We start from the raw sequence: 23757 nt of genomic DNA, 5'->3' as shown, positions 1-23757 counted from the left end.
ATTGACCCTTTTGAAATGTTTCTCTCACGCAGACTCAACCGGTGTGTATCCCATCACCAAGCAGTCTGAAGCAAAGTGTGGCTACTGTGTCACTGCCCTCCCTCTGCTGGGGCATGTGGAGCTCCGTGCCTCTTACTTCAGCTGTCACACCAACAAGGTATGGACAATTGCACCAACTCCGCATTAAGAATCCATTATCCCCGCTTTGATCTTGATATTTCGTTGGGTACAGGATGACAAAGTCTTCACATTCAACTTCAACTTGATCACGAGCCGTGACGGTAAAGAGGTTGCTTATCCACTGAACAAGACCTGTTCTCCGTCCCTGCCATGGTCTCCCAGAGAGGTCACCTGTGCACTCAACTACATGGAAGTATGTTATTAATGCAGTACTGTCCTGTTTTTCCTGGCGTTGGCTCGGGTTTACATATTGGGTTGTTTACAGGTGCTGCTGGCGAGTACATCCAGCTGCAGTCTTGGGATGAAGAGGGAGGAAACTGCTCTTGCACCTGTGGGTCTCGTAGTAATTGTAGTTATCTGTCTATAAAAAAAATGGGAGTTTAGATGTGAACTTGTCTTTCCAGACGCATGGCTCTACCACCTCAGACTGGCAGGTGATGTTTCAGAAGGGACAGGAGCAGATGCCGCCCATGAACCTCTCTGAAGCTCACAAGCGGGGCTACATGTTTGACCTGACGGGTGGACTCATTGTGTTTCGTACGCCGTACGGCCAACCGGACTCCTTCTCTACTGAGGTAAAGGGCATGGATGCAGTGTATGTAGAGCGTTGGCACAAGGAAGTTTAATCTTGTACCTCTTTGTTCAGGTCAATGGCATTCCGGTAGAGATGGTTCACGCCACTCTGTTCTCCAAACACGGCTGGCTGGTCCTCATGGTCGACCTGGTGGCTGCGTGCTCAATGTGTCAGTATCTGCTTTTTTTTTTTTTTCTTTCCTCCACTCATGAGCAGGTTTAATAACCTTCATTCTATAAACAGTTGCAGGGTCGTACGATGATGGGCACATGGTGTGGAAGACTCCTGAAGTGCTCTACCCTGGTCTGTATGGCACACAACTCCGTGCGGGACTCAATGGAGAACTTGTGGAGCAGAAGGTCATAGAGAAACAGGACTTCGTTGTGAAGACGGAAGATGGTACAGTCGAAATTGGCATCCCTTACAATGCTGAAGGAGGATACAGGAAGGTGAGGGAATAGTTTGCTGAAGTGTGATTAAATGCATTATAGTCAAAATGTTTAACAAATTGAATCTCTCCTTCAAAATGTGTTCAGAGCTTCGTGGCCGGAGAACTCTACGAGTTTTACTTCTTCCACTTCTTCTTGGAGCAAGTCTTCCTGGACGAAGCTCGCGTCCAGACGGTGATCAGGTTCCACCGGGCGCTGGTCACTCCTCTGCTGCACTCCCCGGTCTTCGTTCAAAACCAAACGGTCCTTGATGAGGGGCTGTTCACAGTCTATCTCGGAGACGTACCGGAAGATGTGGCGCTGACTTCAATCAAGCTGAACGAACTTGACTGTGACGTACGCTGCACCAATGCGAGCGCTTACAACGTAACGGAGGTTGTTCATGCCAACAACACCCATGGGTACACGCTGAAGGTTCCTTTCAGTAATCCTTTTGTCATTAAGGAGGTAAGACTTCAATTCATCTTGAGTGGCCGCATTTCAACGTCCCCTGCTTGCTTAACTCGAACTTTGTTCTTAGTTCTTCACAGAGGACTCAGTTCTCCAGTACAGGCTGGACATCAACTACACACTGACTGTGGAGGCTCAGAATGAACCTTACTTCCACCTGGCCTCTATCGTGGTGGTGTTCACAGGCGTCTGTATGTGCCGACTCATCAATATCGTGCAGGTTTTACAAACTCTAGATGGAATTTACTCACTGTGCTGTATCCTGTCAGCTCCCCCAGTCTTTGAAGCAGTCTGTCTGGAGTCTGGGATCAGCTTCAAGCACGACCACAAACCCTTCGACTACCTGTGGGACCTTTCCATCGGCTCAGCGCCACTGACTGCGGAGATGGCACTCCAGCGCGGCTACATCATGACTAATGACAGCGAGAGTCTGCTGCTGGAAGTGCCGCTGTTCACTCCGGGATATGAATATGCGGTAAAAATCAGGGAAAGTCTTATTTGGAAGCGGCTCACTTGTCTAATGAAATTTACTTTCACAGGACATCAGTCTGAGTGGGTTCACTGGCACATTTGAGATCCTTGTGCGCGATGAGGAAACGTCGATTGTGCAGACTTCTACTGCCAAGACGTGTTCATTCACCTCCAGCGAACTCATCGGTAAGACCCATTGTGTCCTTGTAGGTGAGGAGTCGGCACGCTAAAATGAACTTTCCCGCAGTGTGCTCCACCGACGGGAGGATGACCGTGGTGGCGGACGTTTCTCTGGTCATACCAAATGAAGGAAGGCCTGAAAGTACCACCCTTGTCGAGAAATACTGTGGACCTAAAGAGGCGGAGGATTCCAGGGCTCTCTTCTATTTCCCACTGAGCACTTGTGGGACCATCGTCAAGGTGCGCAAAGTGGAATGGACTTGGCTGATTTCTTTCACTACCTGGTTTCATTAACTCGTCTTGCGTATGTTTCAATTTCCTCCAGATTGGGCGGAGAAATGTGACTTATCAGAATGAGATCTTCTACAAGAATTCCTACAATGTCCACAGGCTGGGTTCTGCTAATGACACTGAAAGGTATCTACAGTTTTAATTCTTGACTTGTATTACTGATTACTGGGTCTTGATGATCACCATCCTTGTCTCGCAGAGTAATTGTGCAGTGCACATACCCTCTGGCTAGTCTTCATCTCCTCTTCTCAAGACTCAAATTTGAGTCTGAGTCGCCTGGGACGGGAAGAATCATTCACACCAAGCAGGCCACAGCAGGTACGTGAAGTTTTTGCTTGAATTAAAGCTTCTTTGAAATTTCAGCACTTATAACTTATTTTTCTTCAAACCCCAGGTCTGAACAGTCCACTTAAACCCACCGTAGCGCTTCAAACCACACCTGCTACCAAGAGGCCGCCAGTCAAGCCTGTGGCCTTCCTGGCTCCTGCCCACCAGCCTGGACGCTACTTCGCCAGGTTTTATAATATTGCCAACAGAATCAAAAAAGGTAATTCAAGTTTTTGTTTAAAAGTTCATTTACTTGTTGTTTTTACTCACCAACCTTCCTTCTCTTCACAGGAAATGATTCATCCCTGATGAGAATGAATGCAGTTGAAGTGTAAACAGTTTTTAAAACTTGCAAATTTGAATAAATATTTTCTATCACTTTTGTGTACAAGTACTTGCAATTCCTTATCTTTAAGCACTGACATGGGACTATGGTGTACATTTTGACTTGTATTGGACTGCCACTTTCTGAAGCTTTGCGATTTACAACCTGAGGCCAAAAATCCCAATATTTGCTGTGGGTCTGGATAAAATGCCAGGTTCTCATGTTATCTAGGCTTTTGGAGGCAGGCCCATTCATATAAAGTCTGTGGGCTAAACAATCTGAAGTTGGCTTGCATTTAGTCTAAACATTGTTGGTGCTCGCAAAGCAATTCTTCACCCTGGTGGGAAGGGCTTTTTGATAAACGGATTGTGGAAAAATGTAATCTAGACTTGGAACACAGTAACTTAACCAGATTGTATAATATAGTCTTGTCCATGGTGGCCAGTTTATAACGTGGCCACAAGAGTATCTTGTCTTGGATGCTTCAGCTACAGTAGTGTATTAAAAACGCAATACAGGAAGAACATGGAACCTTTGCATTTTATTTCACACTTTTTGGATGAGTGGTCCAGAGTAAAACTAACGGGCATCACCAGTTGGAGCTCTCGGTGCAAATACGGTTGCGTTTGGTCCCCTGGAATGCACAAGATCACTTTTCAATTTAATGCATATTAATCCCAGATGGTTTCTCGCGCCGTCCAACAGGTGGCGATATAATCTGCAGTGCAAGAAAAGTTGCACGCGTGTGGATTTGACAACTTTAGAGATCCTGCTGCAGATCCACCAATAACAAAAATAATTTTAAAAAAAGTCCAGAAAGTGAGTTACTTCGTGTGAACGAAGTAGTAACTGTCTGCCTCCCCACCATGGACCAAGGCAGGAGGGTCCCACATGCAGGATGGTGGTCGAGGGTAAGTGAGACTTTCTTAATACAGCAGGCAAAGACTGGTTTCCATGGAGATCTTTAATATGAAATGATCAGGCAGATTTGGCTCCTGCATGGTTAAATAAACATGCTTTAATTGAAAGTTCAACCGGGCTCGTCTTTGTGATCCGTGGTGTAATCCAAACTCTTGTTGTGGAAAGCAAATGTATTAAGTGTTCATCGGGATATTTCTAGGCCAGAGGTCTTCAGTGTGACGCAGGCCTCAACCTGGAGGGCTGCCTGAAAGTTAAAGCACAACTAGTTGTGTTTTATGTCTACATTAAAAGGAAAGTGAAACTATTTTTAATTACACACTCGGAGCAGTGACAGAGGTTCTGGGTTTATGGGTCTTTCAGGGATTCAAGGCTGTAATTTAAACAAAGATTTGCTTCTTTCACATGTAGGCCACCAACTGCTTTTTAGAATTGTACAACAATCCAGTGCACAACAATGTATAGACTAGTTTTGATAATCAGGTTACATAGAAAGCACGAGATGCTATAAAAGCGACTCGGGGCAAGAACAAAAGCCTTTACCTTTGCCAAAGAAGTTGGTGGAGAAGCTTGTATTCATCTGTGTATTTAGTAATTCATTATATACATTTTATGATTTCTGATCCTCAGACTGAACTATTAAATTGAGATGTTTAACACTAACCATTTCTAATTAAATCACAAAAAATGCGCTCTGAGTGCTGGTTTGAGTTATTGCTTATTAAAGGGCTAAAACCTCCATGTAGTCACATATTTTAAGTTTGTCAGAGGAACCTTTTTTCCCCCTAAGATTATATACACTAAGTTTCGTTATGACATTAAATAGCTAACAATTTGCAGTAAATTGCTTACAAGTATTTATCGAGGCTGTTTGTATCTGCCCTCTTTGCAGGGGGTGTAGAGGGCAGAGCTCAGACCTGGGACGTTTAATAAGATAACTCCATCAGTCCAGACAGAGCTAAGACCTTAAACTAGGTGGAATGAGGGACACGGAGACCAAAAGGAAAGCAGGCGGGGTGTTTTCTAGGGCACGCCATCGCATTTTCAAAATATAGGATTGAAATAGTCCTCGTAATGGTTAACATCACCATATTCACACCGTGGCATAAATTAGGTCACAATTGTTTAAATAAAACATTAGTTTCAACTTCTTTCACTCAGGGTTTTGATCTGCGGCGACTCAACACTCCTCCGCCTATCATGTCTGCCGGCGTGACCCCCCCGAACCGCCCAGACCCCTTCAGATCCAGAGCGCTCCCCGTCATAGAGCTGGGCAGTGGCAGCTGGAGGATGGACGCCGCCGCCGAACCTCAGGCGCGGCCCAGGCAGGTTGTGATTCAGCTCACGGTGGAGGAGGACCAGGCCATCACTAACCTGCTGAAACTGCACCACCAGCCCTCGCCGGGCGAGGAGAACCGTGATGCTGTTGAGCTAAACGTGTCGTCAGGCTCAAGGCTCCAGTCGGATTCAGCCGAGGGGGCGTACAAGCCGACGGGTACTGATCGCGTAGAGCTTCTCTCTGAGGCGTGGTGGAGGGTGGAGCAGGACCCTTGCTGGTCGAAAGCGGAGCTGGAAGCAGCGGATGTTCTTGTGAGTCGTTTCACGACACAGGATTCGGACCCCTGGACCGCCTCCAGGTCCTGACTGCTCACAAACAAACAAAACATTTAACGGGTGCTTTGAGATACAGAGGGGGGGGGGGCTGCTGGTCCTCGGCTCCTTGACCTCGCAGATGTGGATGTTGTGCAGCTGTCGCATTAAACTTTTGTTCAAAGTCTGAGTTGTGCAGTTTGTTTTCACTACTTATTGTTTTGGGTTTGTTGCTCTTAAAGCTACGCATTTGTACGATTTCCTGCCCTTAAAGTCACTTGACCTCAGGGCCGATGTTAAATAGTCTGTAGTGTGTGTAAAGTTAGGCCTCAGCAACCTGCAACCCTGGTCTGAAAAGATCCATGGCCATTTGAAAACCTCAATATTCCCCAAAACTATATAAGAGGTGACAGTATGCACTGTCATATCCTGCGATTTCTGAAGTGACCTTGATTCAAACAGAAAAATGGAGAAGATTTTTTTTCTTTTTTAAAATACAACCACCTGGTAATTTTGTTTTAATGAAAGGTACAACTACAGCTTTAAAGAAGAGAATTTTGCCGTCTTATAATTGACAACATATTGTATTCACTTTGTGTCCAGACCTGTTGCAGTAGCCGGGCTGCAGAGGGAGCCACGGTCCAGACGAACTCCACAGCCAACAGAGTTCCGGGGCTTTAAATGGTCTTTGAAAGTCACATTTAGTTCCGAGTTCAATCGAAGGCACTTTCTGTTTTTCTTCTGGAGAAACCCATTTAAAAAAAAAAAAAGGTAATACTTTAATCTCGCGGTCGGGGTTTGTTCCGTCATTTAGCTGCAGGCTGTCGCGCTCGGCATTAATGAAAGGATCCCGCCTGTGAGGAGAAGTGACAACACCCAAGTCGTCCCGAGAAGAATGGTTGACATTTCAAACTAATTGCTTGAGGGATGGGTAAAATGAAAGGCATGTGAGTTGTGCAGGAGTCCAGGAGATGTCGATGGCTTAATGACGGACGCCCGATCGCCCGTCCCTCTTCCCACGTACGAACCAACCAGTTTCTCGCGGCGTCGCCGGTGAATGACTGACCTCTCCTGGTCCATCGGGCCAGAGATGTAAGGTCGGGCTTGCAAGTGTCTGAGGGTCAATTCCTCTTTATTTCCCTGTAGTCGGAGAACCGTTTATCAAAAAAAAAGTTCCCTGAAGAATCTGTTCGCCGTCCCGTTGTAAACGTCCCCCACGGGTCCTACTGGGTCATGCGGGTCTTGTTGGTGGTCACCAAGCTGGCGGCCTGAATGACCCTGTAGCGCTCCCTGAGGTTCCGCCTCCTCACGTGCTCGTTGGTGATCTCGATGACGTTCGGTACGGGGAACCAGCCCTTCTGACCGTCGGACAGCCGGTTCCCTTCGTACCAGCCTGGGAAGAACAAGAAGAGGGGGGGGGGGTCGGAGGGGGAGGAGGGGGAGGAGGGGGAGGAGGGGGAGGGGACACACATAGGGAAGATTTGGAGGTTTCTGTGTGGTTCATGCAAGAAAAGTCCAAAACAAATCAATAAACTGCTAATGTGGAGGGTCGAGGATTGAGGCGGCCACCAGGGTCGGGGGTGTATACACAAGCAGAGTTGAGGTGGGGCGGGGGAGGGGGGGAGCACGTCAATACGTCATGTCGGCACGCTGGACTCAACTGTACTGACAATGACTGATATCAGATAATCAGATGCACTAATGTCTGTGAGGATTCTGAATGAATGAATGAATGAACGCAGGTGCCCGGTTCTTACCCTCGTTGGTTTTGCGGATGACGTTGATGATCTCAGTGGGCTCCAGGGAGAGCTCGTCTGCCTGCTGAGCAATGTACTGCTCCACACAGTGTACCTGAGGACAGTCTGACACACACACACACACACCAAACAGTGAGAACATAGCCATAACGGACCTATAATATACCTCAGTGTGTGTGTGAGACCGTTCCTCACCCCAGTCCTCATAAATAACCTCATCTTCAACTCCGTCTGGGTTGGTGGGGTTGGGGAACGCCGCCATCCACCTGTGCATGTCTGACCTGCACACAGACGACAAGATAAACAAAATAATGAAAACTACGGCGCCAATATGACAAGAAATGACTTGGTGCCAACAGAAGAGGCTTGTGCTATTTCACTCTCAAAATTACACCCCGTCGATGGATTTTCTGCCTGCTCCCTCTGCCAGTAAGCGTAATTACAAAAACATGGCTGGTATGCGTCCTCTTCCCCGTCGACACAATCAACAGAAGGCAAGTAAACAACAACTGTGACACTGATTGTGCGGGGAAGAAAACGAAAGACGTAAGTGAGCAAGAGTACCGAGTCATGCGGTGCCACTTTACGAAACGTCGATAAGTGTATCGATCTGGCTTTTTTTTATGAGTTACTATTAATAGGTGCAGTAAGACGGAACTGAAAACAAACATGGTGAAATCCTCAAAAAGCCATGATTTATTATTTTTACTACAGTATCTCCACTGTTTCACTTTTAAAAAGCAGAAATGAAAGTTAATGCCAGCAAGCTGCTGAGCAGTAAAGGGAACAAGCTTGATGCCAATGCTGCATCCCTTGTTACTATAACTGTGGTAAACAGAATAATAGCAGATAAATAATACCGACTCTCCAAACTGACAGACCGAAGCAATTAATTGATAAGGAATTGAACGAATGGATGTTTGATTTTTCCCACATTACTGGCACCATTAAGTGTTGTAAAATGGGATTACCTACAAATGAGGTAATCATTGCTGTTTCTCCTTGACGTTTGGATGTCAGGTGTGGGAATTAAAAACCGAGGACAGCGCCTCCATTAGAAACCCAGAGGCGTAAAGGACGTTCTCGTCTTCGCGTCACGCCGCGACTCACTGAGACGGCGCTTTGAAGAGCCGCTCCATCATGCGCCCCTGGTGGTTTTCCAGCAAGGTGAGGTTGAAGCAGTGCTCGTAGGGGCCGCCGCCGGTCCCGCCGTCCTCCATCGGCTGCACCTGCACCAGGGAGCGGTGGGCGTGGTCGAGCACCACGAAGCGCTCGGCGCTGCCCAGGACAACAAACACGGACGTTCGTTTAATGAAAGCAATCAGGCACGACACGGTGTGTCATCTCGTTAATTGTTAGATCAATTAAAGCTTCCTTGATTTACACATGCCGAACAAGTATTTGGTAAACCGGAGACGATTCCTCAGCAAAGCAAACTACAGCAAAGCTCCAGCACAGAGAACACAGGGCCACGCCTGCTTCTTCACAATCTGGTTAATGATGAACCAAGACGGCCTATGTTGGATTGTCAAGTACATAATGTGACTCTGAGGAAAGGAAAATGGACTTTAAGGTCACAGAATAACCAGCAGGTACGGGTCGAGGGAGCTTTTTATGCAGAACGCTTGTCTTAAGGCAAGCAAGCATTTTACAATGATCCCCTCACCCTACATTCATGTTCACGATTGTTTCCACCTGCATGTCACCTGTGTGTAAATAACATACTAGTTAAGCAGTACCGCTTTGGTGGCCTCATGCTGTCAACACAGGGGGTTTATTGATCTTAAAACCCGTTCAGATCTCTGTTCAGGTTGTGTTGTCGACCTGTCGTCATGTTTGTTTGGCTTCCAGTTTGTTTTTTCAAATCAAACGCCAAATTCCAGTCACAATCTAAAGGCTCTATATGTCTATTTGGTGACGTTGAATCCTGGAGAGGTTGACGCAAAGGGTTGAGGAAGAAGGAGACAGAAGGTGCTGGACAAAGATTCATAACCCCATAAAAAAAACCGAAAGGAGAAAATGGATACGGTGGCATCCTTCTTTCTTTTGCTTTCTTTCGTGTTATCAGCGGAGCCTCACCCCTTCTTGGCAGTGATGATGAACAGGTCGTTGAAGAGGAAGAGGTAGACGGGAATGAACTTTGCCCTCATGTTGAAGAGAGTCCCGCCTTTGGACATTTCCTGGAGCTCTCCCTTCTTCTCCAGATACCGATTCTGGGAGATGATCGGGATGGCCTGACGGGGGAGGGGGATAGCCTGTTTTTTACCCATCGATAAATAGCTGAGGTGACGTAAATCAGTCCTGACGGCGTCGTGCCCGTTACCTTCAGCTTGTCAAACTCCAGCGTCTGGGAGATGTGGATCAACTCCTCCATCTGTCTCATCTTCCCCACCTGGGTGTTGCACTCGTCGATGATCTGAGAAACAGAGGTCAAATTATGGAATCGCCGGCGGATCCTTTCTCCTTCCACACATTCATCACAGCTGCCATTATATATACATAAAAAAAGAAAAAAAACAGGACGCCTCACTGGGAGTTTCCGGTCGACTCAGTGGACCAACTCTCTCTGCGCCTGCCACTCGTTCAATAGGAAATCCTTCACTCACACAATAGCTGACGTCAAATTTCCAGCGGCACGTGAAGCGAGTCAAAAGATATGGATTTGCAGATGAGAGAGAGAGAAAGAGAGAGAGAGAGAGAGAGCGGCATTTACCTTAGACACAGAAGCCAGGGCCTTGGAGGCCGTCTCCTCCTCTTTTGTCCCTTCCTTTGTCCTCTTCAGGATGTTCTGCAAACACAAACAACAACACTTCTATTCCTGCAGTGGACAAACAGCATCAGCAGGAAATTTGTATTTTCTTCTTTTTTTTTTTTTTTCCATCGAGACGCGCCGGGGGTCGTAAGGTCGAGACGAGGCGAGCCAAAAGGTCAAAAGGCGGCGGCGACTTTGAGTGGAGAAGATTACTGCGAGAATGAGGGGGATTCCTCACGGCCGAACGCCGTGGTGACCTCGCCAACGATTCCTTTCAGCAGCGAGCAGGGTCACGTACCCACAAGGCGCCGTTGTGGCATCTCGCTGCACGGCCTCAGGAAAAATATTCCAAGATTGCAAAAGCTAACTTCATTGTTGCCGCATTCCACCGACGCCATTGGACGCTGACCTCTCCCGAGATATTTTCCACCACCGGCGTTCCCGCCTCAAACGTTCCCTATGTGTAGGGTTTGACGGCGACGGCGCTCACCTCGATCAGCATCTTGATGCGCGTGATCCGCTGGAAGGGCAGCAGCAAGAAGGACATGAAGGGCAGCCGCTGGCATTGCGGCGACTCCTGCAGCCGGGCGATGACGGCGGCAAACTGGACGTTGTTCTTCCTGCAGACACGGCGGGAGAAGCACAACGTAAAGCGTCGCCGTTTAACACCAATAAATGTTGTGACTTTTGATTCGTGCTCTCCTTACATGAGTGCCGTGTACGTCTTCTCCTGGTAGATTTGGTTCCGCACGTAGTCGATGTAGGCGGGGAAGTTGTGCTGGGAATGGTAGTGGATGATGTCGCAGATGTCGGCGAAAACCATTTCCTCAAACACGCGGTTCTCCAGGTCTTTCAGGAACCTGCGGCGGCAAATGAAGGAATCGTCAGCTTTTTTAAAACCGAAAGAGTTGAAAGAATGGCGTTTTGACATTTTGGTTGTAACAGTCTGGTAAAAGGAGTAAAACAATCAAGTGCAGGATGTTGGGACGGTTCAATTAGTGCAAAGGTGTCGCGTTACAAAGTAAAGAAACTAAAGATGTATATAGTGAATATACTGAAAAGAGTAAAATTCTCCATTTCAGTCAACAGAAAGTTTTTTTCCCCCCCAACAAACGAAGATAGCTGCTCTTGTAGTACAAAGTTACTTTGAAAGAGTTCCTGAAAAATCAGTAATAAACTAATTTTGAGATATTCTTAAGGGAAGTTATATTCCATAAGCACTTGGTAATGCACTGAAGAGCATCTTTTTTTTAAGGCGCAATGAGGAGTAGATGAAAAATAATGCTCTTTTGTTCATTTAATTGTGATAGTCTACATAACATCAATCACCTATAAGTGTTATTATTTGACAGAAACTCATATATACAACAATCAGTTTCTTCAGAAACTCTGGCTGGAAATGTATCACTTTTTTAATTATATTTTTGGAATATATTTATGACTTACTTCCTGTTTTACTGGGCAAATTGTCACAGTGAATGAATATATTTGTTAATATGATTTGATCAACCGCCTACCAACAATACAAATGGTGAAAATGGGACTAAAATAATGATTAATTTGAGATGCAACTTGGAAATTAAAAAAAACAAAACAATTAAATATAAGCACATGTTGAAAAATGTTATTGAAACGTTTATGTTTATTGCTGTGTTATTTCTACTGTCATTCAGTCCCTATACGGTGGACAGACCTGCACTATGATGTTTTATATTTGTGGCATGTAAGATGATGGGATAATTACAAATGTATTATTTATTTCAAACATAAAACTGATGATGTTAAACAAAACAAGAAGAAAAAAAGACCCAATAAAGAAGTATATACTTATAAATTCCTAAAATGCACATCACCCTCTCACCTAATGCTCAATTACAAAACAAGATGCAAATATTCTAAAGAAACATAAAATTATAAATATTTCAGTTTGTATGGAATTAATCAATAATATATGCAGGAGGTATTATTTAGTATGTTTTTGAGCTGATAAAATGATTTTGCAGTGTTTCCAGCATCGACGTGACGTCGCGATGTGGGTCAAGTCATAAACAAGCCGTCCTTTATTCTGGTCCTTCCTTCCGTCTGCTCCGTCTCACCTCTCGCTGACCTCGCGGACCCTCAGGATGTTGGAAAAGAGGGTCTTCCTGTCTCTGATGATCATGGTGTCCTCCAGGTCCCGGCTGTCCAGGAAGTGCTCGGTCAGGACCCGCAGCGACCGCAGGTAAGACGTCTCCGAGGTCAGGACCTCGAACATACTCTGAGCAGGGGAAGAGTCAGCACACGAGTCCAGCGTCAAACAACTCTGCACGGAATTGTGCACATCGGCAACCGGCCAGACTTTCACACGCTCGGCTCACAGCTCAAACACATGCTGACTACAAGGCTGACATCTTTGAATCGGGCTCAGCGGCTTTGTAGCAACAAATCACAAGTTGGCAAACAATGTGATTCCATTTTGTCTCAGCAACTTTGCTGCTCTATCAAGTTTCCACAAGCTTTCAAGCATTTTCTTCTTCTTTGACTCAGAGCCTTGGGCTGTAACCAAAGCAGGACCTCCAATGCATCACTTCCAACTACTCGGTGTTTTTTCTAGCCTGAAAAAACTGCTGTGTGATCTTGGAAAGTTCACCCCGTGCTTGTAAAAGCTTTCACGGACTCCATAGAGGAGGAATCAATGACTCACTGGAAGCAGAACGTTGTACAGTGGAGTCAGAATGGACCCTGATTTATGTGAAAGCGTCACATTATCACTTTATGAACCTGAGCCTCCGTCTCCACTCTCTCCTCTCAGCCTTATCGATCTCTCCTTGTGGAAACTCTTCAGCGTCTCCCTCCACTCACCTCCTGGTACTTGCACTGTTCGGGCGTGAGCTGCTCCAGGGCGCCGCTGTCCCGCACCGCCTGGAGGTCCTGCCACAGGGTGCTCTGTCCCGGCGTGGGCACCGGGCTGCTGCGGGGCCCTCCGTTCCCAGTCACACCTCCACCTCCAGCCCCCGAGCGCCGGGCTGTCCAGTCCACAGTGAAGTCCGCGCTCGTCTTGCTGATGTTCCGACAAACCGTCTGTCGCCGGATCTCCTTCGTGATGACCGTGGCGCGGTACGTCTGGTACAACGGCTCTGGAGGACGAAAGAAAACACAAATGTACAAATCAATCAATATTTTTGAGGCCGGCTCCGGCTCCTTATGCCGCTGTGGCGTCTGACTCTGGTTTATTACTCCTGTAATTAAAAGGAAATCATGTTGGCGTGGCTGATTGTCTTCTGGTAAAAGCACCGGCGTCATAGTTTTTGTTTTGTTGCGCTGGGTTGTGTCTTACCATCCTGCAGCCTGGACTCCCAGTTAAACGAAATGTCCCCTGAAAGAGAGTCGCTCCTAAGAGAGTCACCCAAAAAAAAGACAAGAGTATTAATAAGGATGTTTAAAACATAATCCTGACAGGCAGAGAAGTGGATCAATATACATTTAGTGTATTTTCAAGAGCAGGATAATGAATAAAATAAAATAAGTACAACCTTCCAGACTGAAGTTAGATGGAGACGTATATCAAAATGTACAAGAATGTCCCCATTTAAACCTTTTTTATGGGTGTTTATGTAGTCGTGATTGCTTTTCTTCTTGCATATCGACATTAGCTGGAAACTCACATCTCGTCCAGTGTGTTTTCTTTCTCGTCTTCGTTTCCTTCGCTCTCCTCCCCTAAACAGAAAGAAAGGGAAAGTCAACAGGTCGTCACTGCATGGGGTCGCCCCGGCCTCGCCTCGTCATCACACTGTTTGCACGCCACACACCTTTCCTCTGCGTGAGCGACTGCACCGAGGCGCTGCTCAGCCTCCGCGGGTCCGTCTTTGGCGGTGGCGGCGGCGGCGGCCTGCAGGGTACCAGGGGGCTGCTGGGGGCGGGCGGCGTGGCCACCCTCTGGGGGCTCAGCCCGCCAGCGGAGGAGCCGCCGGGCGAGGAGGGTCGCAGCGCCCGCCACTCGTCCGGAGTGGGCTGCGGAAGAGGAACGCCGGCGCGCTGCGACGGCGTGGCGGGGGGGGCGGCGGCGGCGGCGGCGGCAGTGGCGGTGGCGCGGACGTCCGGGATCACCGGCATCCTGGGCGGGATGGCGGGCGGCACGTCGTACGCGCTCGTCGCGGGTTTGGCGATGACGTTGAGGTCGTAGGTGGGGTCCGAGGTGCTGGAGGACAGTTTGCCGCGCGCCGGCTTGCGCACTGTGATCTGAGGGATCTCCAGTTCCCGGGGTTGCTTCGGAGCGGGATCCACCGCAGGAAGCGTGAGCTCGTAAATGTTTTCTTCCGTGTGTTGGGGTTCGGCTCTGGGGTGGACCGGCGGCGACTGACCGCGCTTCGGGGGGACGGGAGGAGATTGGGAGCGGCTGACAGTGAGGGAGCTGAGGATGGCGTGGGGGCCCGGGTCCGAGCGCCGCCTGTGACCCTCCCCGAGCAAAATGTCCAAGTTCTGATGGAACTTCTTCTTGTCTTGTCTTGACGCGTCGTTCCCGCCGACCACGGAAGTCCTGTTCACCTCATCCGCCGCCTCACTGTCCCACTCCCCTCCTCGCCCCACCTTCAACTCCTCGTCCTCCTCCTCCTCCTCCTCCTCCTCCTCCCAGTACTCCTCCTCCTCGTCCTCCTCCTCTTCCTCCTTCAGTTCCTTAATGTCCACCAGGTCTCCACCGTCCAGCTCCACGGGGACCCAGACCAGCTTCATGCCGGGCCGCTGCAGGTGGCACACGCAGCTGCAGCCGGGGTCACAGGAGGGGCCGAGAGGCGAGTCCGGAGTGAGCTCCACCTCCGCCTCACCTCCTCCCACCAGCTCCACCTCCACCTCCTTTCCATCGGGCGCTGCGTTAGACAAGAAAACGCAGAAGAGGTGTTCGGGATGATTTCGCTTTATCCAGAACAGACAGACAGACAGACAAGGGGAGCCTACTTTCACTAAAACCACCTACCGGCCTCATAACAGATGAGCGCCGGACTGCCGAGTCAGCACTTCATCACCATGCAAATGCGGCATGTTTGAAAGTGGTGTGTTCAAATATTCATGGAATTTTTTTTTTTTTTTTTGAAGCGACGCAAAGGAAACCAATATTGACAAAAGAAAATGAGATGGAGGGCGAGGAGTGAGGATGGAGGGGTCAGACAGTGGGCACGTGACGAGCAGGACAATAAAGAATACCCAGCGTGTGAATAAAGAACATTATTTGAGACTTTAAAGTGTAAAATAAACACCTTATCTTCAAATATGATTTTAAATGAGTTATTAGCGTTATGAGTTAATGTGACTTGAAATATGCACAGTGCTGCATTTATGTGCAAATGTGGTTCAAGATGTGAGTCAATGACACGGTCAGGGGATTCAATAAAAAACACATTTATATTCCTGTTTTCACAACTGTAACCTGCAGGGCTATCAAGCTGTTTGCAACCAGGAACCAAAACAAAGGAAGTGATAGTAGAGTGACAACATGAAACAATACCAAATCAGATTAAAGCAAAAAAAAAAACTGGGGTGATTTGATTTGTTAATCAACAAAGCAAAGGGAAGCATCCTGCAGAAGTGGGGGATTGATTAAAACTCCAAAATCATACAATAACACGCAAAAAATTTAATAAAATAAATAAATATCACGATATTCTCCTATTTCCAGTAAACACAGTTTCCTGTTTTCATATCCCCGAACGTCTGGAGGCCACACATTATCATTTTCTGTTTCAGTTCTGCTCACGAAAGACACGCATGCAGGCGATCACCTGACCGACTGGTTTTTGCAGATCGTGCAGCGGCGCCACGCCTCTGTCTGGAAGCTCAGTGACGACAGTCCCCCCTCCCCTTTTTTTTTTGCTTTTTCCAAACTGCTCACAGAAGTTTTGAGCGAAACTTTCGGAGGATGTGACGACTGTGCCATTGTCCCGAAGTGACACGGACGTCCCAGTCTGTGGCTGCGTGGCGTTCCGGGGTGGAGCTAACGAAATTAGACGCCGTTCCCAAAGCTGAAGTCGCCTGGCAACAATGGCGGCGGTACATTTGCTTGAGGGGGGCTGAATGTCGTCCATTCTGCACCACTACCATCCCCTGTATCAGGGGTGTCAAACTCATTTCAGTTGAGGGGCCACATCCACCCTGATCTGACCTCTGGAGGGCCGAGCAAGTCAAAACATAACATGTTAAACTGCAGATATGGACAAATGTCAAAGTATTTCCTTCTTTTGATCCTTTTGTAACTGCAAGAATTTTCCAGTCTATTCTGAAATTTACATATTAAAGGAAATCAGATATTATTATATTTGCAAAAAAAAAACCCCACAGTCACCTGTATCTGGATATCGTATTTCTATTCAGGGTTAAAACAATTTGTCATCATCTGGAAATTGTTTTGAGTTTACTAAAGTGTCACTTCATATAAATTGGACAACTTTATTGTGAAAGGTGTTGCATTATGTGACCTCCACAGATACATTAATGTCGGGAGTCAAATTCTGACCAAGGGCGGTATTGAATGTCGTTTTTGACAATCGAGTTTTTTGAAATCAGCCTCTTGTCAGTTTACATATGCATGTTTGACACCCCTGCCCTATATTTAGGTTTATTTTGCTTAATTTTAACACAACCCGGTCAAAATAAAGTGGAACCGAAAGACTCATACCTGATCGTCCGCCGTCCTCTGTGCCGCCGCCGCCGTCTTCTCCCACCACGGTGTCCTGCTTCTTCAGAAAGCGCTTCCTCTTCAGAGGCAGCGGCGGTGCCTGCTCCGTGGCCAGCCGAAGCTGGAGGCCCGGGGGGTCGACCCTGGGCCTCGCCGTCGGCGGCTTTCCGAACTGTTTGCCCAATTTCCTGTCCGCCGTACCGTTGGCGGGCTTTTCCACCGGCTCGTCCGGCTCTTTTTTACTGAACTTGTTCACGATCCTCTTCACCTTCCCACCAGAGAGGCCTTTGTCCCCCAGAGGGGAAGAGGCAGGCTGTGGTTTCGGGGGGATCTCCGGCTTGGGCTTGGCGTCGTGTTTGAGGGGCGGCGGCGACGCCGACCTTTCCCGGATAGACATGGTCGGCTGGAGGGTCTCTTCTCTGGCAAGGTCTCTCACTCCCTGTCCCGACCAATCATGAGGTCAGGCTTCGAGGGCGAAGGTCAGCGGGAGCACGTCTTCATCGCCTGATGACAAGATGAAAAAGAAAGAGACAGACAATGTAGTTGAAGTCAGATTGGTCGACGTCTTAATCATCAATTGCGGAATATTTGGGTTGTTTATAGGTAGGGTTAGGTTTATAGATGTTTATAGGTCACATACACACACAAGTGTGGCAGTGAAAGGCACCTGACCGTGACTAAACATTTACACAACAGACCATAAAGTCTCGACCCCAGCGCGTTTTCTTAACAGCACAATCCCAAGTCAGACTTTGAACCGTGAGCTATAAACTCCACTTCGGATCAAAATGTTCTTTGTTGCAGTGAGCAAATGAGCCGAGCAGCTCAAGTCTGCCGGTGTTTGATGTGCCTTTCTTCGCCGCGGCAAAAGATTCTGCATTTCCACATCAAGACGTTCCCTAAATTGCTTGTATATTTATCATGTGGCTCCTGATGAATGGGCAAGATGAGCGGATTAAGAAACTGTTTAAAAACGGTTCGAAGAAGTGCTTTAGGCTTCTTAAATCGCACTATTGAGCCATAATATTACAGCTGATAATGTGCATCAGATTATCTTTTTTTATCTTGGCGCCTCTGGGATATATTAAGCCGAACAATTTGACCAGCAAGTCGGTCGTATTGTTACGACTGTCGGTGTTCGTTTGTGCATATCGGTTTTGTGTTCAGCTGAATTTACATTCATTTTATTTAAAAAAGTGCAGCTGAAAGTATATAAATATTCACTAACAACAAAGACGGTAAAAAGACATTTACCCTCGGTTAGCACATGAATATAGATCAGATGAATCTATATTTAGTTTTCATAAGTTTTTGACTTTTTAGAATAAGCATGCTTTCTGCAGGGGACATTATTAGGAATGACTCCATTACCTTCTGTTGTTATACATGATATACAAATCTATTTATTTATGAAACCACACGACACTGATAAACTTCTAGAAGTTCTGGAGGAAGTTACTTTTGACAAGCACTTATCCGTCAACTCCCACATTAAAGTGTGAACGGCTTTCTTTCACCCGTAATGTCTCTTAAGATCAGGAACATGCTGACTCAGTGTGACGTTGAGGAGTTAATCCAAGCACTTATTACTTCTAGACCAGATTATTGTAACTCCCTATTATGAGGGTGTCTGAATAACTGCTTAAGAAATCTTCAATTCAAACATACTGCAGCGAGAGTGACGGTAGGCGTGACGAGCTTCCCTTCGTTGGCTTCCTGTCAAATGGAGAATATCATTTAAAATCCTTCTTTTAACTTGGAAAAACTCTTAACGTACGGATTTTACAACAGTTTGTTGCTTTCCATCCATCCATCCATCCATCCATCCATCCATCCATCCATCATCCATCCATCCATCAGCCTCATTACACAAAAACTATTTTAGCCTCTCTTTTGTCACTCAGTGTTTGTTTGTGTGACAAACTCTTGTTCTGTTCAGGGTCACAAGTCAATTACATCACTTGTTCGCCGTAAAAAAACCACGAATTCACATGAGCTGCGCCTCGTTTTCTGTTGCCCCCGCAGGTTAAAAACGCCACAAGCACTGCTACCACACCAACTCTCCGGACAATATCTGTCTTTATACTGTGTGAAAAAAAAAAGCCACACACACTGACACGTCAAATTAAAACGAGGACATTTTGAAAGGTTGCATCCACATGTACCAGACGCCTGAACTGCTGTGAGCAGAGAGACGTCGAATCGTTCAGGAGGTAGAAACGTATCAAACCAAACGGCCACAGAGAGCGCTCGACTATAAAAAGGAGCTATAATATGAAACATGATGACAGTGAATTCCCTCTCCATTCCCCGGGTGACCAAATGGCCACGACGCAGATTCTTCTCACCACACGTTTCTTTTCCTTTTCACTGAGTGTGCGACAGCTGATGCAATCCCAACCCCAGCGGAGGGTTTAGTCATCCTCTGAATCACATCAGAGCCCAGATCCACCGCGAGGAACGTCCTGGAGGGGTGAGTAAACTCAACATGCCGGCAGTGAGGACACGTGGATTCCTGAACAGGCCAGTCAAGACGATTTACATTTTGAGGCCGTTTGGAAAATTAAAAAAAATTACAAAAATCAACTACATCTGGTCGAATGTGATGTCAAATTTGTAACTGATGTTTAAAACCACTGGACTGTGACCGGAGAAAACCTCATACAAGGCAGGGCAAGTCTATTTATGCCTGCATAAAGAGGAACCTACAAGAGGCCAATCCGAATGCAAGAACGATCCTTTAATACTTGCAATATTGTTTTCAGCTGCATGCAAGCTGATATAGTTACTGTCTTAATTTGACTGTTGAATTTCACATCTGAATCCACAATTACATGCAGATTTCTGAGTGCTGATGAGACTGCTGACCTTTCACTTTTATTCTTTGGGGCCCAAAAAACAATTAACGCCATTTTTTTTTCTGGATTGAGTTGTGCAGATTTCTGACTCGACTCAATGAATTTGGTTTCTTCGGCATGCAAACTGAGACCACGCGAACCCACAGACACGAACTTCACATCGCAGCACGAGGTCATAATCTTTGCCAATGTTGGGGTGAAAGGTCAAAAAAAGCATTGATCCGATTGATGTCAAACCAAGAAAATGTTCCGTTTTCAATTCCATATCCTGTGTTATGCCATGTGACGCCGTCATTAAGATGGTGAGCGGTAGGAGGGGTCAAAGGTCAGAGGTGGGTCACATGTTAAATATGTGTACATCAGTGTCGAAGGGTGATAAGGTGAGGTAATTCAAGCCATCATGAAAACGTATGGAAGGACTTAGCATGGGGGGATCAAACAGCCCGGTAAACCATTGGTTTCCATGGTGACAAATGTGGCGCTGGTGAAGGTGTGTTGCCCTACCGAGTCCACGCTCGAGTTGTTGGCATGCATTCAGTGGCTTCTACTTTGTTTGGTTTGGTCGTGTTGCAAGAGGGATGAGCTCTTGGTATTTCTGGTTTTGTAACAAGAATTTGTCAATAACGTGAACACGTAAATCACAACGCTTACAGAACAACTGCTTTCATTTTGCAGGTGGCCACTTTCTATTTTTTCAAATGTAGTTAATGCTTATTTATTTACAAACCTATTTCTTGATTTGATTTACAAACTAGATATGGTAACTTAATTAAAGTGGCACTGGATTGTAGAATTGGTGAGAGCTGTGAAAACACTGATCATAATAACAAAAAACACCAGTGTGTTTTAACCTTAAAGTACATTTCATTGATATTATTGACTGATAACATTCACTCAGTGCATTAGAAACATCCTATTTGGACATTTTGCTATTATATAAGAAAAACATGATTATATTTTAGGAAAGTCAGCCGTTAAACGGTGTAATTTTCTTTTTCGTAAACATTCTGTGGGAAATTAAACGAGTGAAATCAAACATGAGGCTCATGGGTCAAAAGCAGCCAGATCACCAATAGTGCAGCGTAATGCTGCCGTGCAGCTTTGACTTGAAAGCTAAAAGTCAATAACACACAGAACCAGTAGACGGCTGTTAGTTAAAGAGTGCACCGGCGGGTCGGACTGGTTTCACCGTCACTGGGCTTATTATCTGGAGAGAAGCTGCGTATCATGTCAGAGCCTGAACTCAACGAATAAAATCTCTGTCGTCTGGCAGCGGGGAGAAGATTCATAGATAGATAGATAGATAGATAGATAGATAGATAGATAGATAGATAGATAGATAGATAGATAGATAGATAGATAGATAGATAGATAGGTATTTTATTCAATTTAAATTCGCAAAGTGAGACAAACACACAGCAAAAAGCCCAGAGTTGAATTAACTCTGGGCTTTTTGCAGTGCAGGTTCAAATATCTATTTTTTCTTTCTTTCTTGGTAATGAAGCAGGGATAAAGGGAACACACCATCCTACTGTGTGTGGGTGTGTGCAGAAAGTTGGGTTTCAGTTTTTCCCCCTCCGGTTATTATCATTGTCCACAGAGCGACATAAACCTCCAGGAGGGCGTGTCCGTCCACATAAGTGCTCCTGTACACAGTGGACGCCACGATCCCATTGTGAGCGACAGATTGGGGCGAGTCTATGAACGGAGACCGGGGACACTTCACTTTCTCCCCAGCAGACTTCACCTCCTTTGTGTCCACGTTGCTCTATTGACCTGGTTGCTTCAATAGCCGGACCCCCCCCCTCTCCCCACACACACACACACGCACACACACACACACACACACACACTCCTGAGGCTGGGTCAGTGGGTCACTCATTCACTCCAGGAAGTGTGAGTGTCCCCGGTAAAAGCCAATACATGTCAGATAAAGTGTGATCCTTTAAATCAGAGCAGCTTGAGAACAATCCTTAAAGTGCTTAAAGGGGCCGTGCGTCAACACAATGCTGTGTATGACTGCATACAGTGTACCATCTGCTCTGGATATAATGGCTTATTGAGAAAAAATGGGTAGGGGGGGGGCTTTAAGAGAGTGAACATATGTGTGATGAGCGTCCATGCTGGCCAGGACGACGTGGAAAAGGTGTGTCAGGAAGGAAAAGAGTAATAGTGCACATGGAGAGGAAACACAGGGTTTCCACCATAAGTGCGTGTGTAAATATAAATATGTTGTTAAGGGGTTATAATATTATTAAAAACACCACACAGCAGACAATGATGATGTGAGGAATGACGTCACTCAGAAAACTATTGCCAAAACGTCAATGCGTGTAAAACAATAAGGTTAAACAGAAAAGCGTGAGAATGAATAATGGGAATTAATTAAAATGTGTGTGTTCCGTCGCGGCTGATGTGATCCGGCACTTCTTCAGAAACAGGTGCTCTCAGACACACAGCAACCAAAACTGCACCTCCTACTAAACTCACAGTCAACAAGTCATTCCAAATAGTAAAAATAGAAAAAATTATCGGAGAGACTCACCGGTGCTGTTTACAACATGTTTACATGTTTCTCGGAGCGGTCCGGAGCGCAGGTACAGGAGTTTATAGTTCACCTATAAAAGTCGAGCCGGAAACAGATGTAAACTGCTTTTAAAGAGGTCGGAGTGGTAAAAGGAGAGGTTTGTTAAAGAGAGGGGGAAATTAAAAAAATCTGCCTCAGCTGATTGTGGGTGTTGTGACAGGATTGTTGTCTGAGCTCCCATCACCCCGCTGCTGCGTCTCCTCTTTGTTAGAGGCGTGTGAGAGGAGGAGGAGGAGGAGGAGGAGGAGGAGGAGGAGGAGGAGGAGGAGGAGTGTTAACCAGTGTGAGGTACGACGACACTTCCTCTGGACACCTTTCAAAGAAAGACCAGTGATATTACGATAGAATAGAATAGAATAGAATAGGATAGGATAGGATAGAATAGAATAGAATAGAACAGAATAGAATAGAATAGAAAATAATAGAATAGAATAGAATAGAATAGAATAGAATAGAATAGAATAGAATAGAATAGAATAGAATACATTGTATTAATCCCAACACAGTGTTGTATTTAGATAGATAGATAGATAGATAGATAGATAGATAGATAGATAGATAGATAGATAGATAGATAGATAGATAGATATATAGATAGATAGATAGATAGATAATTACTTTATCCATCCCCGAAGGGAAATTGTTTTGTTGCAGCAATCTGGTACACACGAATATTATAAAATACTACTTTTAATAGAAATAAAAGTAAAAAATAAAAAAATAAAAATATCTGGGTATAAGACATAAAGTAAAACACAGCACGGAACATGGGCACTTAGAAATAACTAGAAATAATTTGGCATTTATATATATGTAATTGATTTTAAATAAATTCCTGAAAATAAAATAAATACATATATCAAATATATTATTTATAGATATTATGAAATATGTAAAATGATTTGTGCCAACGCTATTTGCACCATATAAAGCACTATAAATATATGAAAAATGTTTGCATACTTTTCACGTCCTGATCATGTTTACATTTTGTTGGTTTAGCTTCATTCATCTTTGGTTTTCCTGTTAATTAATGTCTGAAAAATGTTAGTCAAATTCACCTCACACACCAGGAAGATGCCTGTATTTTGAAAATCAAACTACTCACACACACACACACACACACACAGTGTGTGTGTGTGTGTTTGTGTGTGTGTGAGAGAGAGAGAGAGAGAGAGAGAGAGAGAGAGAGCGAGCGCGAGAGAGAGGGAACTTTAACTTTTAGTGTCTTACTGCCACCTAGAGCTTCAATTTGGAACAAATATGAAGTGGAGAAGCAATTTTTTTGGTTTTTGATTGTAGCTGTTTTTTTTCCAGTTTTGTGAACCTCTTTTTGAGCATCTTACTACACATTCAGGCCGAGGTTAGATAATCTTATGAACGTTGAGGACGTAAAGTGTCC

General features: G+C 45.8%; 2 protein-coding genes across 2 annotated transcripts; one reads left to right on the top strand and one right to left on the bottom strand.

Moving 5' to 3' along the window:
- Positions 1–1846: 1846 nt before the first annotated feature.
- LOC308147269 (uncharacterized protein) lies at positions 1847–3275 on the top strand (the record flags this gene model as incomplete). The annotated part of the gene is made up of 6 exons (XM_080519375.1): positions 1847–2128; positions 2335–2544; positions 2630–2721; positions 2795–2913; positions 2990–3142; positions 3214–3275. 6 exons carry the CDS (start codon positions 1847–1849, stop codon positions 3255–3257), a joined length of 900 nt encoding a protein of 299 aa, XP_080375501.1. The 3' UTR covers positions 3258–3275.
- A 3045-nt stretch (positions 3276–6320) lies between these two features.
- Positions 6321–22528, bottom strand: arhgef15b (Rho guanine nucleotide exchange factor 15b). The gene is made up of 16 exons (XM_080518769.1): positions 22314–22528; positions 16911–17414; positions 14053–15108; positions 13909–13960; positions 13581–13636; positions 13106–13380; positions 12361–12521; positions 10972–11124; positions 10755–10884; positions 10226–10300; positions 9836–9928; positions 9592–9746; positions 8623–8790; positions 7708–7793; positions 7513–7617; positions 6321–7148 (listed from the first exon to the last, which is right to left on the bottom strand). Exons 2-16 carry the CDS (start codon positions 17305–17307, stop codon positions 6979–6981), a joined length of 3132 nt encoding a protein of 1043 aa, XP_080374895.1. The 5' UTR covers positions 17308–17414; positions 22314–22528; the 3' UTR covers positions 6321–6978.
- Between the last annotated feature and the right edge of the window lie 1229 nt (positions 22529–23757).

This window comes from Blennius ocellaris (genome assembly GCF_963422515.1).
Source record: "Blennius ocellaris genome assembly, chromosome: 23".
Classification (NCBI taxonomy): domain Eukaryota; kingdom Metazoa; phylum Chordata; class Actinopteri; order Blenniiformes; family Blenniidae; genus Blennius; species Blennius ocellaris.
Note: the sequence above shows the minus strand (reverse complement) of the source record. Positions and strands in the feature narration are given on the sequence as shown.

Coding starts and splice junctions, on each gene's coding strand:
- arhgef15b (XM_080518769.1), bottom strand. CDS start 17,307: ATGTCTATCCGGGAAAGGTCGGCGTCGCCGCCGCCCCTCAAACACGAC. Junction 13,961..14,052: donor GTCGCTCACGCAGAGGAAAG/GTGTGTGGCGTG, acceptor CTTTCTGTTTAG/GGGAGGAGAGCGAAGGAAAC. Junction 7,618..7,707: donor GGTTATTTATGAGGACTGGG/GTGAGGAACGGT, acceptor TGTGTGTGTCAG/ACTGTCCTCAGGTACACTGT.